Source organism: Lytechinus variegatus, chromosome 18 (genome assembly GCF_018143015.1).
Source record: "Lytechinus variegatus isolate NC3 chromosome 18, Lvar_3.0, whole genome shotgun sequence".
In the NCBI taxonomy this organism is placed as follows: domain Eukaryota; kingdom Metazoa; phylum Echinodermata; class Echinoidea; order Temnopleuroida; family Toxopneustidae; genus Lytechinus; species Lytechinus variegatus.
Window position 1 is genome coordinate 15,466,597 of NC_054757.1, and position 24,611 is coordinate 15,491,207.

Genomic DNA, 24,611 nt, shown 5'->3' on the forward strand with positions numbered 1-24,611 from the left:
TCAATTATTAATATCATGGTTTATTACAAATATTAATTTCATTTCATCAATTGCGCCAAATGTACATGTAAGAAAATACAAAAAATAATTCTAGTACAAAATATTCAAACATATTTCATTTCACTTTGAAAGGACAATAACCATTTTTTTTTTCTTTTACAAGAATTGTAGAAATTATTACAACAAATGCATATAAAAACACACCAAATAAAATAAAACTGTATTACTTACAGTCTTCAAATCAATTGCACATTATGAATAAGTATTGAATAGATTTTACTCAAACTACATCAAATATGAAACAAATGTTACCATTACATCAGATAAAAAAAAGGAATCAAGATGATCTATGAATGGAAAGAAATTCAGAAGAAAAAAAATCAAAAAAGGATATGAGATAAAGAGTTGGTAAAAAGGTGAAAGGGCAGAATGTTCAACACAAATAAAGAGATGATCAACTGACACATACATTTATTTAAATAATTAGAACCACATAACAGATTTGAAAATATATCAACATGTTTATAACTTGGTGAAAGTCATTATCTTTGATAAGTAAGTGATTTTGGTCTAGATAAGAAGTGGTCCATCCATCCTTTTTTACAAGATAAAGACAAACAAAAAATCATAACTTACAATAACATGTAGGTATAATGCTGATGGTATGAAGAGGTAGCATATGATTTTCAAACAAATAAAATATATGTATTAGACTAAATGAGAATTACACTAAGTTGGTATTAGACCAAGTGTAGTGTTGGTCATATATCAACTAGTCTAAATTCATAGAAGACCAAATGGGTTTAGCTCATGTGGTGTATTAGACTATCCTGAAAAGTAGACCGACAGCTTGTTGACTAAGTGAATTTATAAAACAGGTTCCAGGAAGCAGCCAATAGTGAGTGCGTAAACAAGTCACCTGTCCATGCTGTAATTCAACTTGATTCAACCTGCCAGCCGTGCATTTTCTGTACAGCCCTGTGCATTTCAGGTGCATCATTTTACTCATAGCACGTACAGAACTTGCGATGCCATCTAAAACTACGGGTTCTTTCGAAGGAAAGGCTATTGGTGTTGGCGCTTACGTAGATACGTGTACTAGATACGCCTGTAATGTGTCATAATAGAAAGCTGATACTGGTGTGACCTCTTTATCTGTGCAATCCCTCAAAAATTTAGAAGGACTTGAACAACCTTTCCACTACAAATTTATAGTGCCGACCTGTGTTATAAAACAAATAATGCACATACTTTTAAATTTGTGATGTTATTGACAATACAAGCAATCCGTTTATTGGCAATAAAATACAAATGTGCTGCATCGCCACAACACACTCATAAATGTGCATTATTTGTGTAATATACCCTCAGTCCGATCAAGTCAAGCTACTGAGTAACGCTGAACTGTGAAGACATTCCTTCATAGCTGCTGATCTTCTGGGCAAGGTCTTTGGATTCTCCAAACACCCTGAGGCGATAGGTACCCGGAGTAGCGTCAATTGGAATGTCCCAGTAGGAGGTGACTTCACTGTGACCAAGCACTGTGCTGGTACGTGTCCAAATGAACCTGGTTAGCAGAGAAAAGAAAATGGAAATGAAATTTCAAAGATAAAAACAACTGCAGGAATAGTCAGAGAAATAATAAGTGAATATAGTAGGAAGCAGTTGTATTTTTGGAGATTTTCTGTTATGGGAACTCCTGTAGAAAACTCAGTAGGACAGCTCTCTGCTGCATAACACCATGCTGGTTTATCCAATTAGACAGGAATCGTTTTACGTTTATGATGGCTGACTTTACAGGTGACAGAAATTACTCACAGGCCTTTTTCTTTTTATCAGAGTGAAGACAATAGTCAAACGGAGATGATTTCAAAAGTCCAATGCTCTAATCACTACACCACACAACCCAATTTACTGTCAAGTAATAAGATAATCTATATAAATTAAAACAAATTGCAGAGACCTTCAAGAATTTAACAGTATATAATGTGGAAGCATTTTCATTTCTGCATGTTTTTCAAGTCATTATTTGGAAAAAAAAATAATTTAAATTGGATATTTATGTTTTAAGAAAAATGTCACGAATTACATTGTATATTACACAATGACATTCAGGAAGAGAATTTTACACTTGGTGGAAAACTTTTGCTTCTGCTTAAAAGTATTTTCAAACTCCCTGATATTCGAAGTAATCCCTGACCCATTTCAAACCCTGTAAGACCAATTTCAGTACATACCTGGTGCAGAAGTCAGCATCAGTGTGCACAACACTCCATGACTGCTTGGTAGGTTCAAGGTATTCCACAGTCATGAATGTATTACCAGTCTACGGACATAAAGAAAGAAAGAAATTATATACACATTATGCAGAAGATTACGTGTTATAAAGAATAGAGTAAAACACACACCAGCTTTCAGTACACAACCCAATGGGATATGAACGTGCAACATCAGTACCTTCGGACAGATACTGTCCAAAATAACCCATTGCATGGCCACTTAGTGTACATCACAAAATGATTCTGCAGATGCTTGCTTTATGAGTGATATAAAGTATTGCATGGAATAGAGACACCTGGGCCCTGTTGTACAAAGAGTTACGATTGATCCGATCAATCGTAACTATGGACGGCCAGCAACATCAACATCTATTATGCATGATTGTTCAAAATATTTTCTAGCTGAGATGTATATTCATGCATTCATTGATTTCTTGAAACTTCACTGCGCTTCTCTTTGCATAAAAACGACATTGTGCAAATTTTTCTTTAAAAAAATTATGACACTGATGGATTTCCATAACTCTTTGTACAACAGGGCCCAGGACCGTCTTACAAAGAGTTGTGATTGATCTGATCAACCTCAAATATGGACGGCCAGCAACGTCGACATCTCAAATGCAAATTTGATCAAATTGTTTTCTAGATATGATTTATAGTCATACTTTCATCATTCTCTTGAAGATTCAATGTGATTCTCTTTGTTTTCTACACAGATTGTGCAAATTACCTGCAGAATTTTTTTGGCATGGATGGATTTCCATACAGTTGAGATTAATTAGATCGATAGTAACTCTTTGTAAGACAGGACCCAGGTTGTTCAGTGTGTCTGAAATATTGCATGATATGTGACTTCAATGATGGAATAGTGCTCTATGCCAACATTGACGTCAAGACATAGCATATTCTCTTCATGGGCATTTGTTTTTTTCAATATCATTCACATCATACAAACAGTATATTTGGTCATATGAAGCTAGTTGAACCAATCACTATACAGGATTTAATTCACGTAGGATATGATATCTTTTATCACCCATATTCTCTTGGATTTGAGTGGGAAACAATTCTTAATATAATGTTGCCAATATTTTCCACATTTTCATGTTACTATCCAACCAAGAAGCTAACTTACTCTCAGATTATTCCGTGGGTTACCCGCTTGAAAGACGGCTTGGACAACAGAACCCTTAAATGATAGAGAATAAAGAATACAAAACAATGTCAGCATAGGAACATAACATCTCAGCGGAAGAAGGGCCTTAGGAAGTATGCATTCACTATGTCAATTCCCATTCTTGTCAAGGCAAAAAGGTGTTAACTCTCACATGTACCGTGTAAATTGCCTAGCGAGCTTCAGCTAATGCCCTTTTGCCAGCCACGCAATACTTGAACTGCCTGCACATGCATCCTACAGTCTTTCTGCCAGAGAGGTGACATTAAGGTCTTACAGGTAAAAAGAGCTTAACATGTTGAAGGCTCTGCCTGCATACTGTACATACATGTTGGGGTCAATGGAAAAGATGTGTTAAGGCATAATAAGCAATCTTCCACTGCTTAATGTAAATTCAAACAAAATCTATACAACTAAATGTAGATCATGTGAGGTAACAATTAAAAAAGTGCACTCAAAACTGAACATAAAATTACGATGGAAATCAGTGTATATATCTGTATTATTTTTTTTTAATCAAACAGCTAAGGAACAACAACTGTAAGTCATAACAAAAACTGGTCCCAGGGAATTAGTTTCAACTATAGCAATGCACATGGACTCTTTTCTGTTTTTTTTACATTTTCAAGGAAAATTATTCTAAACCCTTGTGTATACTACTACCCTGCTATACCATAACTCACCCTCTTAAAAGGTGTGCTTCCGACATCTCTTAGGGTTTCTCCAAATTTCTTTCCAATGGGAGCTTCATCGAACAGGACAGGAGGGAAAAAGGACACCTGTTCTTCTAGCAAACTCTTAGGAATAGGACCTTGAGGTATGGGCTTACCCTGTAAAAATAGAGTTAATGATTGTCAGTGTTTTACATCATTATATTATCATTAACATCCTCGTTATAACTGTCATCTCCCTTGTCCTTTTATCATGATCATTGTGATCATCATTGGCAACCGCATTTTCATTGATACTTTCATCAGCCTCATCATCATCATTCATCCTTGTAATCATCAACATCATCATCTTCATCGTCAACATCATCATAATCATCATCACCATCATCCTAACCATCATCATCATCATCACCATCATCATCACCATCATCATCATCATCATCATATCCATCATCATCATCATATCCATCATCATAATCAACACCATCGTCATTATCACTATCATCATCATAATCATATCCATCATCATTATCACTATCATCATCATAATCATATCCATCATCAACATCAACATCAACATCATATCCATCATCATCCTCTTCATCATATCCATCACCATCATCCTTATCATCATAATCATCACCATCATCACTATCACCACCATTATCCTCATCATCATCATCAACATCATATCCATCATCACCATCATCATCATCAACAACATCATCATCAAAAGCATCATCAACACTTTGATCATAACCATCTAGCAATCAATAGATTAAAAGGTAATGAAAGAATAAACGATTGCTATGGATGACTGGATTAATACATGGACATAAATAATGTTTAAAGTGTACAATTGAATACTGAATGAATGAATAAAGAAAGAAAAATTAGAGAAAGAAACTGCAATAAATATGTTGAAAGAAAAACATAGAATTATAAAGATATCAACAAATTTATAAAAATTCATAAATAAATACATAAAGAACTGAATAAATATACAATACAAAGAATATACATACGAATTAATAAACAGAAGAGTATGAAATATATTAAAGAAGGAAAGAAAGAATAGATACATCAATCGAGTATTCAGTATATAAGTAAAACAATAAACATAATTATATAAAACAAGCTAAGAAAATGCAGATATTTACTGACCTGCATGACATAAGTGGTCAGATTTCTAAACTGGTTGATATAAGCTTGTAGTGTGTGTTGCCCATATATCGTAGAAGCCCCCTCATATCTCTGAACCTGGATATTAGTATAGCAAGAGAAAGAGATGGCTGTAATGATGATGATGATCAATATAAGCAGGAAATACTCTGAATATTTTTCAATGTGTATTAAATAGAAAATTAAATGAAAAAATGAAATTTTTGAAATTTGATTAATATTTTATGAGTTAAGGGAGGTTAGAGAATTCAGATAGTATCTGATTCGAGTCACGTGAGATCCCGTTCGCGCGCAAAACCGTCATATTTCAAAGCTCATGACTACTGTGAAAACCCAAATAAGGGTACTCAACGAAATAAACATACATGTACAGTAGGTTCTAAAACTGAGTTCCTGATGAGTCAGGGAGGGAGTGGTGGGTGCTGAATTCTCTAACCTCCCTTAACTCATAAAATATTAATCAAATTTCAAAAATTTCATTTTTTCATTTAATTTTCTATTTTATTTCATTTACTTCGGTGACGAGAATTCAGATAGTATCTGATTCGAGTCACGTGAGATTTCAAAGCTTTCACAGTAGTCATGTAATATAAGAGAAAAAATACATACCCGAGCACAAATCATTGGGCTTGGGATCCTGCATGAAGGATGTTATTGCCAAAGGAAAGGTTATTTCTGGTTGGCTTGAGATAGAATTTGACAAATGTCGTTTCTTTTTTCCAACCGGCTTGTTTGAGAATGTCTATTAAAGGGAAATTGTTCCTCTGAGCCATGGATGTAGCTGCTGATCTAGTGGAATGAGCTTTGAACTGCTCAGTGTCTATTCCTGACATTTTAAGCACCGATTTTATCCATCTTGCCAAAGTTTGCTTTGATGCTTTTTTGTGTGGCTTTTTGTAGCAAACAAAGAGTCCTTTCTCTAAATTTCTCAAGGGTTTGGTTCTGCAGATATACTCCCGAAGGTAGTGCACAACGCAGAGTTTCTTGTCACCAGGCAAGGCTTGAAGTGTCAATTTAGCACCAATATCCCCTGGCCGACTCTGTTTGAGTAAATCTGTTACAGCTATTTCAACACATTCAGATGTAACCCTAATGTTATCAATGGTCAGGAGAGCTAAGGTTTGTATCCTTTGTGCCGTGGCCAACGCAAGTAAGGTGCACAATTTGAGTGTCAATTGGCGTAACGTCAATCTGTGTGCCGGGGTTAAACTGCGAAGATAATCCAGAACCTTTCCTACATCCCAAATAAATGTATAGCGGGGGGTAGGAGTACGGAGGTTGAAGACACCTCTAAAGTATCTAATTATCCATGGGTGCGTTGTTATGGTGTATCTCGTATCCTCTAAAATCACGATTGATGCTAAAGCACTCCTGGCTGTGTTAAGAGAACTGTAGCTAGCTCCCTTCTTATACAAAACATTAAAAAACTTGAAAAGGTCTCCCACCTTTGCATGGGTCCATCGTAAATGATATTCTACACAAAAGTTTCTCCACTTTCTGATGTACACCAGATATTGCTGTTTCGTTGATGCTCTCCATCCAGCCGACATAATGTTGGCAGTGTCTTTTGAAATTCCTTGAGTTATGAAATAGTTGCTCCAACTCTGCAACACAAAAGAGAAAGATGTTTAAGAGGGTGGGGTCTGCCAGTGACGGGTTGGGTTAGTAAAGGTGTACCACTTGACAGTTCCCAAGGATCATCCCGTAATATGTCATAAAGTAAGGGGAACCAAGGCTGAGTTGGCCAGTTTGGTACAATGAGAATCCCTGTTGCATTGTCCTCCCTGATCTTTTGAATGCATTTTGCAATTAGGCAGAAAGGGGGGAAGGCATAAAATTTGAATCCACTCCAATCTACAGTGAATGCATCTACAGTCCATGCCCCTGGGTCAGGCATCCAGGAAATATAGGTGGGCAACTGGGCATTAAGTCTCGAGGCAAAGAGGTCTATGTCAAGTCGGCCATATTTCTCAATGATTTGCGCAAACACTGACTTGTTCAACATCCACTCTATATTGTCATTGAACCTGCGAGATAACAAATCCGCTTCCGTGTTCCTACAGCCAGCAAGGTGCGAAGCGGTTATCCAGATACCTCTCATCATGCACCATTCCCAAATTTGTAAAGCCATTTCATTACATGCTTTGGATTTAACCCCACCCATATTGTTTAAGTATGCTACTGCAGTGGTATTATCAAGTCGTAACAAAATGTGTGTATCCCTTACTTCTGAACACAGACTTTTAAGACCTAGGCTTGCCGCCAACATCTCCAGATAGTTAATTTCATTTGTTGCGGCCCTATTGAGCTCTTCTGCATTCCATCTGCCCCCTGCATTTCTTGTCAGGTCAGTGGCCCCCCATCCTTGGCCACTAGCATCTGAACGGATTTCAATTGTCGCTTTCGATCTGTATATATGATTTGATACTGAATGCACATGGGACACCCACCAATGTAGTTCAGCCTTAGCTCTGTCAGATAGCGTCATGCGCCGGTCAAAATGACCTGCATTTCTTTTAAGCGCCCTAATCTTGTCAATCTCCATGTATCTGTAGTGCAGGGGCCCATATTGGGCTGCTGGCAAGGCAGCCACTAATTTCCCTACCACCTTTGCAACCATGCGGATACTTGGCATCTGTTCATTAAGCAAAGCCATGCATGCTTCTTTTATATCATCACATTTTTGCTTGGGAAGTGTAATGAGCATATTATATGAGTTAAGATGGAAACCCAAAAAATCAAGCTCGAAAGATGGATCTAAGACGGACTTGTCTGGGTGGATTATGAACCCGAGATTAGACAGCAATGTAATTGTTTCCTGGGTGGCTGAGCGTGCAGCCACAGAGTCTTTCCCCGCTATTAACATATCATCAAGATAAGCTAGAACTGAATGGCCTTGCAATCTCAAATATGATAATGCTGGTTTGAGGACCTTGGTAAATAGGCGTGGGGCAGAGGAGAGGCCATTGGGGAGTGCCTTAAATTGCCATAATTCCCCATTCCAAATGACACGTAAGAATTTCCGGGAAGATGGGTGAATAGGAATCGAATAATAGGCATCTTGGAGATCGACTGACGACATATAAACTCCATGTGAGAGAAGTGTCATTGCGGTGTGAATGCTATCCATCTTAAAATGTTGGTACTTGACACTTTCATTCAAATCTGATAGATCCAAAATAAGCCGTACACTACCATTCTTTTTGGGCCTTGTGAAAATTCTTGAAATGAATTCCCCAGGTTCATGAACACATTTCTCAATGACTCGTTTCTGTTCAAGAGATTTAATCTCACAATTAATCTTGGAAAATTCTTCAGAATTTCGTTTGTAAGGGAAAGAAGATTTACTACTTCTTGGGGGAAATTTATTGATGTCAAATTCTATCATATATCCTTGAACGGCTTGTAAGATAAAAGGATCATTTGTAATTTTCTCCCACATGGGTAGAAATGCCCTCAGTCGACCTCCAACTAATTCAACTTTGTATTCACCTACCTTGTCTGAAAGAGGTGGTGAGTTGGTTACTTCCTCTGGCTCGGCCAGTACTGGTGCTGGTGTCTGCTTGTGTCCCTCCCTGCCGCAGCTGAGGGGGTGTAGGTGTGTGGAGGGGGGTCTTTGTATTTCCCCTTCTGATGGGGAGGCCCTGTTTTCCCTAAAAAAGGCTGACCAGTAGAGGAGGCTAATTTCCTATTTGGCTTGTAGGAGTGGTCATCTCGTCTCGATTGATGAGTCGAGCTCGAAGGAAAACCGCCATGTGACATGGATTCTTGCTTTTTGTTGTAGGGATTGTAGCGTTGGTCTTTCCCAAGCTTTTGTCTCATGATTCCAGACATTGTCTTTCTTTCTTCGGTTATCTCTTTGACTTGGCGACCCAAATCTTCACCGAAGAGTAACTTTGTTACTTTGTGTTGAGGTTTACAAAGATGGTGAAAGGCAGGGTTCATATCGGGCTTGATGCAGTCCTTTCTCAGACAATTGAGGGCAAAGTTAGCATCACACAGAAAAGCTAAAGCATCTTGTTGTTCTGAGGGAATTGATCCAGAGGGAAGAGATTGCGCAAAGGCAGTTATCCCTTTCACAAGTGAGGATTGGACCATTTGTAGTCTCAAATCCCGCCGACGAGTGCTTGTCTTCATGTTATCCCAGATGGTGGGGTTAACCTTAGGGGCAACCAAGGTAGAACAATTTCCAGGACAAAGGTAACGGGCTGATGCATCATCCAACTGTTTTTTGTCAAGTTTTTGGCCCATCATGAATGTGATCGTGTCCGCCAAATCCTCATCGAGGGGCTGTCCAATGTCTGAAGGGGCGGCAAACTTTTGGGCCAACATTGGTATTTTGAACTCTGACTTATCCTTGGTTCTACCCTGACTGTCTACGTGATCAGCCATGTCCATAGAGAAAACGCTGTCAGCGTCATCATTGCTTGATAAAAAGTTAGCAACGCTGCTATTGTCAGCCAAATCAATGACCGGAGCCGATTGGCCACGCGGTCTGAAGTTGCGACGTGGTTCAACACATTCTCGCTGGTCAGCTTCAGATTCACTGAAAATGCTGATATTGTCCTCTTGGTCTTCGTCAGATCGAGATCGAGAGTGGGTTCGCCTCTGTGGTCGTTCCATAGACTCCATGACCCTCTCGAACATTGATTCAAGTCTGCTAAGTCTTGAATCCAAACCGGGTTGAGCCAACTCCGGTGATTTCGCCGTACCGGCTGTCGGACGTTTAGCGGGCGGGTCGGGCTTGGCCCGCCCGTTGGCCGCGGGGGGATCAGCCTGTGGCTGTCCGCTAGATGAATTTGCCGCCGACTTCTTTGCGGTCGGGGTAGATTTCTGCTTGCTAAGTTCTGAGCTCTTTTTCACTTGTTTTTTCTTAGCAGGTTTTGCTGGGCTTGCCTGAGGCTCGCACAGCTCACTAGACGAAGAATTCATCTTCTTGTCAGGCAAATCAGCCATGATATCCAACAAATTCGGGGAATATAATCCAAGAAATAAATCCACACGTGTACGAACGATTTCAGCGAACGAACGTAAAATGACGGTTTTGCGCGCGAACGGGATCTCACGTGACTCGAATCAGATACTATCTGAATTCTCGTCACCGAAGTTAATGAAATGAAATAGTATAGTAATGTATAGTGTCAAATTCATACTTTGGAAAACAATAAATCAATCCAAATCTCAACTCTGACCACACTGAATGACGTCATACATGTATAATTCAGGTCATTGCGAAGCACAATGTAGACCATTATTGATAATTGTAAAACTGAGTGTTTGTAAAGCAATACAGCTAGCTGGTAAGCAGAAAAATCCATGAAGTTTGCTTTGTTGTATTATGGTTCTTCACAACTTTAAAATACTATATAGTTTATTTGTTTTTGCTCCCAAAATGGTCTTGAATTGTATTCTTACCTGATATTCCTCAAACGTCACAATGTAATCACTGTACGTATTGGTCAGTCCGGCTATCACAGAGGTGGTGTTGGCCGAGGCTCCAAGGGCTTTCATTTCCTGTGAAAAATACAAACAAATTTATATTATCAATCTGATGTAAACTTGCATGGTTGTATGTCCTGAACTCGACAAGAACGTTGTCGAAACGTTGAGTTTGGGTGGTCCTTCTCAGGACCAACACTTGCCCAAGAAAGATACATGGTGTATCGTGAAACCTACTACACTATTCTTCTTTGCAATTGAAACCTTCAGAAGTTGCTGATGTAATAATTCATCCAAATTGAGAGTTGCAACAGGATAGAGTATTCATTTGAATCATGAGAGTCTGAGCAGGAAATGCTCATGTAATACTATTACATAACATTTTATATCTTTTCTTACGAAAGGTGCTCGGGAAATATTATTATCACTATACATTGCTATGTGATATGAACAAATCATAAATGCACACTTGTGGTGATTTCCAATCAAACATGGCCCCATAACACGGAGCTTGGTGATTAATCGTAAGGCTGAATTTAATGCTTGATTACAATGCTCACTACATGCTATTATATGCACAAATCCAGAGCTACCAAGTCTCACCCATTATGCGTGAGACTCAAGCATTTTGGACTCTTGTTCATCCCCTCAAATCTCTGTCTCACGCAACTATCACAGCCTATCCCCATATACATTGTACACAATGTCTGTGATCTCACTCAGATTCACGGAAAATCTCACGCATAGCTGGTCTTTGAACTTGGCATCTCTGCAAATCAATTGTGAGATCAATTACTAGGCTTTGTGTCACAGGCCAAATGTTATCATCATACCTTTGTGACAGCATCTCTTACTCTCCTTCCTGACATAGTTCTGAAAAAAAAAGGAGTAAGAAAAGTAAAGTTGCTATCAATGAGTGTTTGTCATGACGGATAAAGATAAATTCCAACTGTGGGAACAATCTAAAAACGAGTTAAAACAAAGTTCAATAAAATGGCCACCGAATTGACTGTATATAAGAATAAAAACTGTGGCAAAAATGTTTCTGGAAGAAATTGTGTAATTGCTGAGAAAAAAAGCAAAATAAGCATGTTATCTTAGCCAAGTGCCGGGCATTTTTCCAAGCAATTATAATTCACTGCCCCACTTGTGCCTTTCTGTGTTTGTGATCTTCAGTGTGATACTCTTTGTCAATGGTACAAATTCACATGTTACCTCATGAGTAATACTGTACATACTTTTGTGTCCAATTTACTTACATGAATTCTCCAGGTACAACAAAATGATTGCAAAATCACAAATGCGAAGAATCTGTGTGTCAACATTAATACAAATTAATACAAATATTTTGTTGCCAATTTACTTACGTGAATTCTCCAGGTACAGCAATGATCGCGAAATCACCAATGCGAAGAATCTGTGTGTCAACATTAATACAAATTAATACAAATATTTTGTTGCCAATTTACTTACGTGAATTCTCCAGGTACAGCAATGATCGCGAAATCACCAATGCGAAGAATCTGTGTGTCGACAATATGAGGTGACCATGCATAGGGGAAGTTCATCTGAGTGAAAAAAAACAGGTGGTGAATTTTTAAACAAATTAATACATTCATAGTGTACCTGCCAGGTACATGTACATAACTGAAAAATTATTCTAAAATCATAAATGTATTGTTACTGACTTGAAATTGATGGAAGGTATCTTACCGGGTATTCCACGGTTAAATACATACAGGTAGTCGCTGTAGTTTTTACATAATCTATATGTACATTTTTAGTCTAGTATTTCCTGCTTAATATACAACCTGTCAATCAAAGGTTTCCTTTTATTTTCTTTTTTTATGTTCTTCAGTATTATTTCTTTAGTAAAGCATTAGCTAAGTGACAAGTTACACTCGGATTAGTAACAAAGGGACATTTATTTTGTGCTTATGCGAGGATGAAATATCCCTGTTTAACAACTGATTAGTAACTCATTTTGTTTTCACAAAGCTAGCTCCATCTTGTAATTACCATGGGAAACATATTTTATTTGGTTATTGAGACCTTTTAGCCTGACAGTTAGTGAGCAAAGCAGTGCACAATAGACACAATTTGCCATTTTGTAGTAGTTTCAAATATAAATGCCTATGGAGAAAACTAAATGGAAAAATTTGCCGCTTTGTAGCCTTTTTTTAAATGGCTACAGAACAGCTACAAAACAGCTCTAAAAATGAGAAAAAAAGGGCTATATAATAGCAATATCACAATAATCATGTAGTTAAGCAGAATCACTATGGTCATAAATTCTTTGTGAAACAGCCCCCTAATTACAATTACCTCTCCAGTTGCAAGTAGGATTGGCTTAGGATGCTGACAGGCCACTAGCTCAGGTGAAGGCTTCTTTATGGCATCCCTTACCAGGTTCCAGAACAGGTTACCTTCTGTGTCTCCTAAAGGTCAAAGGTCACAGGTCAATGAAAGTTTATCAACAAGGTATTACAGGAAGTTTGCAAAATTAAATAAGGATATTGAAAAGTAATTAACTCAGGTGAAGCTTCCAAGCAACACTTCCGTTTTCAGTTCATATTTTGTCTCATTTCCAGCAAAAAAAATACAATTCACACATGTATCAATATCTTACAGTGCAAGCAATATACAATTATACTTATAAATCAGAACTTGGAAACTAATTATTAGTATTCATTGCTATAAAAAAAACCTAGGTCAATAAATTAGCACTGTTTCGCTGGAAATGGAAAGGTCCACTGAGAAGCTGGGCTTTTATATTGTGGACCCCTCGATACTGTATAAAGCACTAAGTAAAGGTTGAATATTATCATTTTCATTGCCATTTTACCTTGCGTAAAATCAAAAGCCCCTGGTCCATCTGTTGTTCCTGCCGCAAAGCTGAATCCCATAGAAGGCTTGCAGGTCTTACCCTGTAAAATATGAAATAAAAGAAAGGTAGTAAGATTAACTCAGACTACTTACCTGAGTAAATCTTTTCTTTATTGTATTGTATGCATTGCATCTTTCTTTTTTTTAAGAGATGTACATGTAGATATGAATGGATTTGGCATTTGAAAAATTTTAAAAGCATCTAAGATAACACATGACATTCTCAACTTTGTCAATCTTGTTTTTTACTTTGTTGCTTATATTTTTCTTCTTTGTTTAATTTATTCACTTCATATGAATTTATATTTACATGTATATATATTACATTTGATATTGATGAATTTATATACTTGCTAGAGTTTTGCCTTGAAGGGCTCACGGCATACAGTATGTGGCTCCCTTCCACATTTTTTTATTCAAGTATCGTGTTTTCTTTCGATTTTATATGCATATTTGGTTAGTATTGCTTGCATATATGTAAGGTTCTGCATTAGAAAGCGAAAAATGGATTCAAATTTAAGTCAACTCAATGTGCATTATATCATTTTTTAACCTGAAAGAATGAGTGAATGAAATCAAATTGATATATACGTCAATTGATTTCTTTGTACAGCTGAAACGGCAAGCCATATTCTTTAGGCGCACACAAAGCGGGCACATTCGATCTGCACAATGAATAGCCAAGGTATAGTGTAGGGTTGTTTAGGGAAATTTCCCAAGCATGTTTCTTTCTTCCAGCGAGGAGTGTGATTTGATTGGCTGAGAAGCATTGTTACTATGGTAACTGCCGGTAAAAAAAAGGACTTGTCGGATAAAACATCCGACAAGTCCTTTCATCAAACTTCCCAGACCTCTTAAAACAAACATCGCTTGAAAAATAAGCTCAAAGTTGTGGATGGATGGCTTCTTTTTGACCACCCATCTCTGACTACCAACCTCTAAATGTAGCAAGTTGTCTGTCAAAGAATGTCGAAGCACAATCAACAGGCTAAGGTTTTATTTCTTCCATCAAAGCTCTTAAGCTATGTGGCCAGCAAGTTATTTTATCATTAATGTTTACTTGATAAAGAGATCCTAAGTTTTCTCTATTACTTATTATTTTTTTACAATTGATTTTCACTTGATGTCATTATGCTAACATGTACATTGTGTCAACATTTGCAAAATTTGTATTCACAATGTTTATACCCATATTTATCATTTGAATCAAACCAATAAAGTCTCATATGTATGAGGAATGGGCTTCAGAGGTCATCAACATACTTATGCCACTTCAGATGCCCTTGACAGAGGAAACTTCAAAGTGCTGATTGACTTCCCAATGGATCCAGGGATCACTGCGCTAAAAGGGGCACCCCTCAAAACCTGTTCCCAGAATGCTACATGTTTCAAACAGCCCAGAATGAACCATTACAATGCATGATGCAATATACATGCAGTACTCCATCATTAATTAGATCATGGATACTGGGGGTTTCTAATGGTTCTCAACTGGGGGCAGCTGGGATTAGTTGTGAAATTGATACACAACAATTTGTTTCTGACAATCATTGTACTTTGCTATTTTCTGTATGTACATCAGATTTCTCAATCTTCGGACGGATATTCTGTTGTTTTTTTCCATGTGTGAATAAATACCAACATTCTACTACTTCTACAACAAACCTATTGAGAAGCTACTCGAGTGTGTCGACTGAGAGACACACACATGAAAGAAAACCTAAGCGAACACATCATCACTACTTCGATAAACTTCGGGTTAGATATACATGTAGAACTGTGCTGCATCCAAACCTATGATGGAGCAGGAAATAGGATCGGGGTGAGAAACAGCTGCACAGCCATGCTTCTGAAGACCTCACAAAGGGCACTGTCTCCACCTCCCCCCCCCCCCCCCGCAAGCATTTTATAAGTCAGAAAGAAGGGTGGAGAGGCACACAGATTTTCTGGGCTCTGAGAGTCTATACCAGCCACTCTTACACCGTCTCAAATAGATATCCATATCAAAATGATGATAGAAACTGGAACAAAGCGAAAGAAGAGACGAGCGGTCTGCTGCACCAAATCTCCAGCACCAAATTTCAAACAGCTCTGTACTTCCGATTCAACTTCAGTCTGAGCAGAAACTTGCAATGGAGTCATGTGGACATGATTGCAGTCTGCAATCAGATCAGCCAAGTCAAAGAGGAACTGACAGACGCATGTAGCCCCACACAGCTTGAAACTCCTCATACCATTCTCTGGTGTTTTTTTTTTTTATTTCTTCTGGACTTTTGTTTTCTTCAGGAAACAAGATGGATTGTAAATACATCAAGATGGCTAAAGACAAAATTTGTGAGTAATATTAATCAGGTCAAAGAGCAATTGGTGGAAGTGTAGCTCCACATAGCTCGAAGCTTCTCATACTGTTCTCTGATATATATATTATTTTTGTGTGTGTTCCTTGTGGACTTTGTTTTTTCAACGAACAAGATGGAATATAAACATATAAGAACTACCATAAACAAAATTTGTAATATTTATCCACATGATAACTTTCTAGTCTGTTAAACCAGAAAATGACACGTTGTTTGTGACGTTTTTCCTTTTGTAATGTATGTATAGACACATTTGTTTTGTTCTCTTATACAAGGCTCCCAAGATAAGCAATATTTTACTTCTGATGCGGTAACCTTATTTGAAAATGTGAAATAAATGAATAAAAGAAATAGTCCAAGACCCCTTTCAAGGGTGTCTGAAAAAATAATGCTAAATAATCTTAAATCATTCATCTTTCTTATTAATAATTTTACCTTAAAGCTTGAGTTGTAATGCACCGTAACATCTGTCATGTTTACATACTGGTGCACAAAGCCAACAGGACCAGTCAGCATTCTACTAGCACCACTGTAAAGCTCCTGCAAGCAAAAAAAAATAATAACATCAATCATGTTGTCTATCTTGAGATTCGATGAGGGGACATTGCAATTCATGACACCAGGGGCGGAAATCTCTCCCAAAAGGTAGGGGGGACAAGGGTCTGGAAAATTTGACAAGCAAAAAAAAAAAAAAAGGTCATCTCGTCCCAAAACGCACATTTTATTCCCATTTTCAGTGATATATTTCTTAGCATCAACAAAGACCCAAAATAGTAGGGGGGACATTTGATATTGTGTCCCCCCTACTATTTTGAGTGGGGGGACACGACCCCCCCTGTCCCCCCTGGGATTTCCGCCCATGCATGACACAATATCTTTGTGAAAAGCAACAGACATTCATGTAATATAGCTGCATATTCAGGATCAAGTAATTATGTATCTAATCCAATCACATTCCATAGGGGTACATTACTATTTGCTGACTCCATACGTTGTGAGAACAACACAAATTTCTATAAAAGGAAGCATATTTGGGGATCAGCCAAATATAATTTAATACCTAATCCAAGCACATTTAATGGGATTAGATTACTATTTGCTGACACCAGACATTGTAAGAAGCAATATAAATTATTATAATAGCGCTGTATATTTGGGGATCAGCCAATTATACTGTACTACATGTATCTAATTCTTTCAGAGATATTTGACCAGGGGCCTGTTGCAGAAAGAGTTGCAATCAATCGCAACTCTAAAGATCTTGCGCAACTTGATTTTCAACCAATCAACAGCGCGCATTTGGGACTTACGATTGATATTTTTTGCTTGCGTTTAAAAGCAACCCTTTCTGCAACGGCCCTAGATGATAAAGTTTTCAGATCAGAAGAGGGCTGAATAGAAGTTCCTTTCTTACCATAGCTTTCTTGAACTGGTTTTCACCAATGATCCTTGTGCTGTCAAACATGTCATTGCCCGGTCCAAATGCAATACACTTCTCATTCTAAATGGAAAACAAATAAAAAGGCTTTGTTAAGAAGATCGATTTCCACTTTGTCAAATTCCATTTCGTCGACAACCACTTTGTCCAATTTCCATTTTCTCAGTCCAAATGCAAATACATGTGCACTTCTCATTCTGAGTGGAAATTTAAAATATGGCTCTGTTTATAAAGTAAATTGTCATTTGGTCTAATTCCATTTTATCTACAGTTTGCCCAATTTCCATTTTACCAATATATATTTTGTCTATTTCACATTAAGGCTCCATCTGTTTTCTCTATAACCCACTCCTTAAGCCTATATGACTAGATGAACTTGAATCTAATTTTCATTTGATAAAGTGCAAAAATTTAGTAGACAAGGTAGAAACTAGACCATCTACGCACTGGACTACATGACTTAATGACTGTTAACGCAAGTGAATATTAGAACATATGATGGTTAGAACAAGTGATGGTTAGAACAAATGGAAAATTGGACCAAAATATATAATTTATAATTAAATTCATATTATTGATTATTCACCAAAGCTATAAAAAAAAACTAAGCAGGAAAGAAAATGTTTTATTGTGGGAAATGCCATAAAACAATCAACCTTTCTGCATGTTGCCCCTATTGTTCTAAATTTTTCTCTACACTTTACAAATTATTAGAGAGCATTACATCTTTTCTCATGAATAAGAAAACACAGACAAAACATTTCAGGAATGTTCCATGCATACAGTATAGGGATCAGACTTAAATACTTCATGGATTTGCCCCTCTATGCTATAGCCAGACCAACAGAACCGAGTCCAAACCAACAAATGGTATGTCACTAGTAATAATGTAAAAGAATCGGTCAGTTTGGGCCTGTCTTACAAATAGTTGTGATTGATCCGGTCAATCACAAATATGGATGGCCAGCAACGTCAACATCTAAAATGCAAGTTTGTTTGAAATGTTTTCTACATATGATTCATACATTCATCATTCTCTTAAAGATTCTCTTTTTATACCAAGAAGATAGTAAAAATTTTCTGTAGAAAAATTATGATATGGATGGATTTCCATACAGTTGAGATTTATTTGATCAATTGTAACTCTTTGAAAGATGGGGCCCTGGGGCCCCGTCTTACAGAGATATGATTAATCCAATCAAACTAACTCTATAGAAATCCATCAGTGTCATAATTTCTTCTACAGGAAATTTGCAAAATGTCCTTTGTATACAAAAGAGATCACACCAAATTGTCAAGAAATCAATAAATTTAGGAACATACATTCATATCTATAATTTTTTTAAAGATAAACATGCATTTCATATGTTGACTTTGCTGGCCGTCCATAGTTGAGATTGATTGGATCAATAGTAACTCTTTGTAAGACAGGACCCTGGGGTTGGCTTCACTGGTGTGACTACGTCATTACCTTCCCACCACAAGTGCTCCTGTTCCGCTCACATGGGAGTCCAGTGTCGATGCAGTGAGCTCCTTTGGTGTTGGGAGATACATCCCCGAGGTTACTAGAAGCAAACGCTGCTACAAATTTGCCCTTGGTTGTAAAGGAGGAAGATTGAGAGAAAGATATCACAAAATTATAAACGGTTTTATTATCAAAAAAATTACCCAATAAAGAAGACATTGAAGATGCCTGAGGAAGATTGTTGTAGGAGGTTTGGATTCATTACGGAGGATGCACATAATTAGGCAAACTCCTTTAGGGTTTTGGTGATACATCAATGTTACTAGAATCAACCACTGCTACTAACTTACCCTTAGGGGATAAAGAAGAAAGATACCAGCACAAAATATTTTTTTTTTTTTTCCAAGTATACGCAACAATTTTCCATTTTAATTCAATTGAGCCACGAGATGGACTTAGGTCATTCCCATAGTCATATAATCCATTGTTTTAAACCATTATTTTACTAACTATTTGTATTCAATGTGTTGTTGGTGTTGTTTTGTTGCTTACCTTGCCTGGTAAAGCACCGGGGTTGAAGTGTTTCTCCATGAGCTGTGAAGCATAACCCTTATTATCACCACTGATCAACTTGTTGGTGTTGTTCATACTGGTTCCATGGACTGCAAACCAACTGCAGAAAGAAATAATACCTGTTAAATATTTCATTGAAATTAAAATAAATGATGATGATAATGATCCAAAAATCTGTATTTCATTGTTCAAAATAGACATGAAATGAAATACTCCAAAAATTTGCATTGCCCATTGATTGTGAGCCATTTGAATGACAAACAGGATAGCAGAAACTCCAACGTTTTAATGTCTTTTGGTCTGAAGCGGCCGGGGTTTGAACTCCTGACCTCCTGGTTGTGAGAGGGATGCTCTACCAACTGAGCCATCATACCAATGATGATAATGATTATAATAATAATATAAGGGCAATCTACATTTGGTAAAGAGTGAATAAACATTAAATGTGAATGACAACCTTCAAAAGAGTATCATAGAAGAAAAACTGGTGGCAAAAGGATAGATGGCTTTTAACTAACTTGATCATCCCTATGTCATTCCCATTCACATCCACAAGTTTGAGTACTGTCATCAGCTTGTCCACATTGTATTTATATCTGCAAGGAAGAGATACCAGGAAAAAACTAATACAAAACTAGAACAATGTACTATTCATGATAAGGAACTTTTTTATTGATGCATCTGTACTCTGCACATGCTGTACAGATGGTGAGATACAACACCCAATGATGATACTACATATTTTGTATCTGCTTACAACATATGTATCAATAGTTAAAAATATGGATATTCCTGAGTGAAATACGTACATGTATTTCTTTGAAAAGTAGACATACAAATATACAAATAAATTAATGCTATCCACTTCCAATATGATGTTATCTTACTCACTTTTGAAAAGGAAATAATGCACACACAAAAAAAAATGAAACCTTACTTTTCTTTTTGTTTGCCTATTTAGTGACTTTGCTTGTTCTGCATTCTTTAACGCAATTTACAATGTGATGAAAGAGTCTACTTTTACCCCAATAAGTTCCATTTACATTTAAATGAACTCTAAATGAAAAACAAATTGTGGCATGGACATTCATTTACTGTACCTAATAAATATACAAACATCTCATAGCTGTACATGTATGCCAGTACCCAATGATACTGCTACATCACAGGATAGTTGTTTGGTATTCTAAATATAGATCTCTTAGCCATAATTATTTATGTTTCAGTTTCTCTACTTCATCAAACTAGCCGTGTTTTAGTTCAAACTGTAAAATGGTGAAAGTGAAAACAATCTATCATGATTACTCTAACCAATTCTGAGGAAGCATCGGGGAATTTTGATGAGTGGGGGAGGGGGTATTCAATTCAATAGCAGGGATAACAGAGGGTTACACCACCCAGAATTCCTGTTTTGATATACTCTACTGTATTCTCCTTTGTTGCTCCTTTTTCTCAATTTCCCTCTCTTTTTCTTCCTTATTTCTACTACTTGAAAAAAAAAATCATAAAGGGGAGAGGGTGCAACTGAAGCATTGCTCCTGACTGAATTATAAGATCATGCCTATGTTAAACCAAAGCTGGCAAAGGAAAAGGACTTTTTGAATAATTCTAATCACCATATCACGACCTAATACTTTCAGTACAAGAATATATCATCTTAGAATCCGAAGTGATTGTTCATGATATATTACAATTTCTAATTTCAATAGGAACTAAAAAGAACTGAGTATTTGCTTCGACCTTAGGTCCTGCTTTAAAGATTACCAATGAATTGCAAGTTTCAAACGATTCTGATTTTGAAACTGGAAATGAGTCTGTTGGGAAAAAAGGAGTTTTTATAGATGTTTTGGTCTCAATTATCTGTCACAGAGCCACTACAGATGTAATGAAACATCGAGAGCATATTATATACAAATAATTCCAGAAACATCAGTAAAAATAGGTTATACTGTACATGTACATACTGAACATGAATGGAATCTATTAGGTTACAAACACAGAATATCATTATATGTCAATATCGTTTGTTACATTTTTACTATATAAACATTTTACACACATTCACATTGGACTTTGCAAACTTTAACTTTAAACCATATATATAAAGCATGTATAAGTAACAAAATTAATTTTTCATTGAATTTCAATTCAAACGACTTTAAGAACCAGAAGGTAATATGGTATGATACATTTTCTCAGACATTTCACTACATAAACATACTGAATTATAAATTTCAGCTTTAGATATTTACTGTCAAAACCATTATTTTGATACAGACCTTGCTCGTTCTTCTTGAGGGTTGTTTTCATAGGCTGTTGGACTGCGGTTGATATTAGAATCGAGGAGTATGCCCTCGTTATGAAAGATATTACCTGGAACCATGCTTTCATGTGCTCTCTCGATACTCTGAAAAGATATAAAGCAACATGTTATCAGCATAAATATAAAAAAATAATAAAAGCAGGCATGGATAATTATTCTGTATTACATTTTGAAGTTATCTTTATGGTATCTCGAGCTTTGACTTTGCTATATTCATAACTGATTACAAACAAAACTTTCTAAGCGATATCTTGTTGGATTCCATGGTAAAATTGATAAAATGGTCATTGACAATAATAATAATTGTATTTGACGGCACTTCTTAATGGATATCCGAAAATTTGCTCTTAAAAGGGTCAATATTGCACTCATCTACAATTCATGCAATATTGGCCCTAAATTGAGGAATATTTCTGGGATCCCATTCTGAAACAAACAGATACATGTAAATGTAGTGCAGGCAAAAAATATATCTTTAATATCCAGGGGCTACTTTTCACCACCTACATGTACTGCCAAAATCTGCAACTTTGGATAAGCTTTAACACTGCACTAAATGGAAATTTTCGGGGGATCTTTTAAGAACATTTTTAGGGTTCTTTACAGAATCGCCTAAAGCCCCTGTGTAATTTTTCCCTGAGATAGTGTATCAAAGTGTGACATCAACAATTTTCTTTTTTCATAACCATGTTTTGGTAGAGCATAGTGAAAAACCTTATATCCAAATGAGACATGAAATGGTTTATGATAGCCCAAGATATGTCCAAATAAAATAACAAATGCATGCGGGTCCCAATTAATCAGTCAATGTAAGTTGGTCCAATTCGTATCAACCAGGCCAATAAATACTTTTTTTTCAATGGGGTCAAATAGATATTTATACATGTACGGCCACATCTTGGGCATCAATCGACCACTTCACACCAAATTGGAGGTGGAGATGTTTTTCATCATGTTCCGCAAATATGGCATCAAAAACGTTTACATAAAAAAGTTTTTTGTGATGTCTGCGCTCCGGTAGTCTATTTATACCATGTTTCCCTGCCGCCTCAAAAAGCCAGGAGCATTATTCACCTTTACAATACCAGCAACCATAACTTCAAAGGTTTCCTTGATGAATCCAAGGGAAGTCACATCAAAGAGAACAAACTGCAGGAACCCTGCCGTTCCAGAATGACTGTGGGTTCCGCTGATCGCCACGTTGGTCTCATTGTAAAGGCCTCCATACTTGGACTTCAATCTTGAGATTACCTTCAGAAAATGATATTCAAAACATCACAAAAATTTGATCAAAAAGTCTAATACTAATATTGCAACTCAAGGGTAGATCAGTATTTACCTGGACATCTTGTGCTCCACAGTAAAAGAAAAATTTTCTTTGAAAGATATAAGTAAAATAATGAAACAATTATGTAGTAAAGTTTTAGTTAAAAGATTTTATGATGACTTGAGTAGAACAAATAATAAATATTCTGATCAAATATTGCCTAAGAAAAAGTACTCAAAATATGTATGTTAAACATACTGTAAAATTAACGTAAGAGGTCAAGTAGAATTCAGAGTTCAAATTCAGAATCTTTATGTCTGATTTTACTTTAATGCCTCTATTACCAGGAGGACATTTCATTCAGCTTTGTTTGTGGGCTAAACCAGCTACATGTGCTCCAAGTTTCCCCCTCTTCTTACAAATGGAATAAATTTCCAAACATTTTGATTTTGACAAATAATAAAAGTTGAATTCAGAATGAATTTTAATGTATGTTTGGATTCTAGCTGAAGGTACTGGGAATCAAAATGATAGAGTATCTGATCTAAAACTTAAACATGCCCTTATTCTGCCAAAGAGATGTGTTTCTGAGCTTTGTCAAGCCATACTCTGAACAAGTCACACACCTCTCCTGAGCATACTTTACTTACCTCTAACGTAACACCTTGGTCTTGCATGCCCGCATCAATGCTGACAAACACAAAGCGTTTTTCTCCCTTGCTGTCAGCGATCACAAATGCTCTGCTGAACTGACGAATAGAGATTCCACCTGCTGTCTGTGATGGGTTAGCATAGCCCATCTTGGAAAAGGAAAGTCCAAAACTAAAGCAAATTAGAATTTACAGAAACATCTCCAAGAGTCAAAGTCCAACAAATTAAATTATAACTTTTTTTACATGTCTTTATTAAAAAAATCACAAACAATCACAAGCAATCAAAACATTAAGAAAGTATTGCATCATTAAACAAACAAAAAAGATGAAATAAAAGAAACAAAAATAAAAAGTCAATTATAATATAAGTGAGTCTTATCTTATCTTAATTAACAAGTCAAGAAGAAGCTAACTCCAGTCCAGGTGTGGAACTCGAAATGACCCAATATTAACAAAAACAAAATGATAAAAGCTGACTTTCTGAACTTTCCCGCCAATTTTCTACCAATACACTCCCAGGCAATGAGACAGAGGAAAGAAAGAAGAGCTTGTTCAGTAAGAAGTACCCGAGCCCCAACGCAAGCAGCAACCCTCGTTCACGGCCACACGGGGACAGCGCCGCAGTCGCGCTCTCTGCCTTCCCGTTGGTTTACCCGATTCTACACGGTACACCGGCACAACACAACTCCAACTTCCAACTCCAAATTAAAATTGATCAACGTTACCAAATTTGCATCTGCAGCAGGCCCAGTAATATCTGCGATTCCAGCACCAAGTATGTAGTTTGCTCCTTGTGAGTGAGAGGCGCCGAAAGTGGTAGCAATCACCAGGATAAAGAGAAATATTGACGACATTTTGCGTGTTCTTGGGTGTTCAGTCATCAAATACTGTATCATCAATCATG

At 36.8% G+C, this 24,611-nt stretch overlaps 1 protein-coding gene across 1 annotated transcript; it reads right to left on the reverse strand.

Moving 5' to 3' along the window:
- LOC121432011 (neutral ceramidase-like) lies at window positions 1-24,611 on the reverse strand. The gene is made up of 19 exons (XM_041629823.1): window positions 24,433-24,611; window positions 23,705-23,854; window positions 22,862-23,038; window positions 21,744-21,871; window positions 19,983-20,060; window positions 19,444-19,564; window positions 18,898-19,020; window positions 17,403-17,489; window positions 16,424-16,528; window positions 13,591-13,672; window positions 13,071-13,183; window positions 12,219-12,313; window positions 11,579-11,618; window positions 10,722-10,820; window positions 5,289-5,384; window positions 4,137-4,283; window positions 3,415-3,468; window positions 2,238-2,326; window positions 1-1,567 (listed from the first exon to the last, which is right to left on the reverse strand). Exons 1-19 carry the CDS (start codon window positions 24,601-24,603, stop codon window positions 1,387-1,389), a joined length of 2,136 nt encoding a protein of 711 aa, XP_041485757.1. The 5' UTR covers window positions 24,604-24,611; the 3' UTR covers window positions 1-1,386.

Bases quoted from the DNA above. Each gene is read 5' to 3' on its own strand.
- LOC121432011 (XM_041629823.1), bottom strand. From the start codon at position 24,603: ATGATACAGTATTTGATGACTGAACACCCAAGAACACGCAAAATGTCG. The intron at 20,061-21,743 runs GTCTGTATCAAA...TCTTCCTTGCAG, and splicing joins CCTCAAGAAGAACGAGCAAG to ATATAAATACAATGTGGACA. The intron at 13,184-13,590 runs GTAAAATGGCAA...TTTGACCTTTAG, and splicing joins GGCTTTTGATTTTACGCAAG to GAGACACAGAAGGTAACCTG.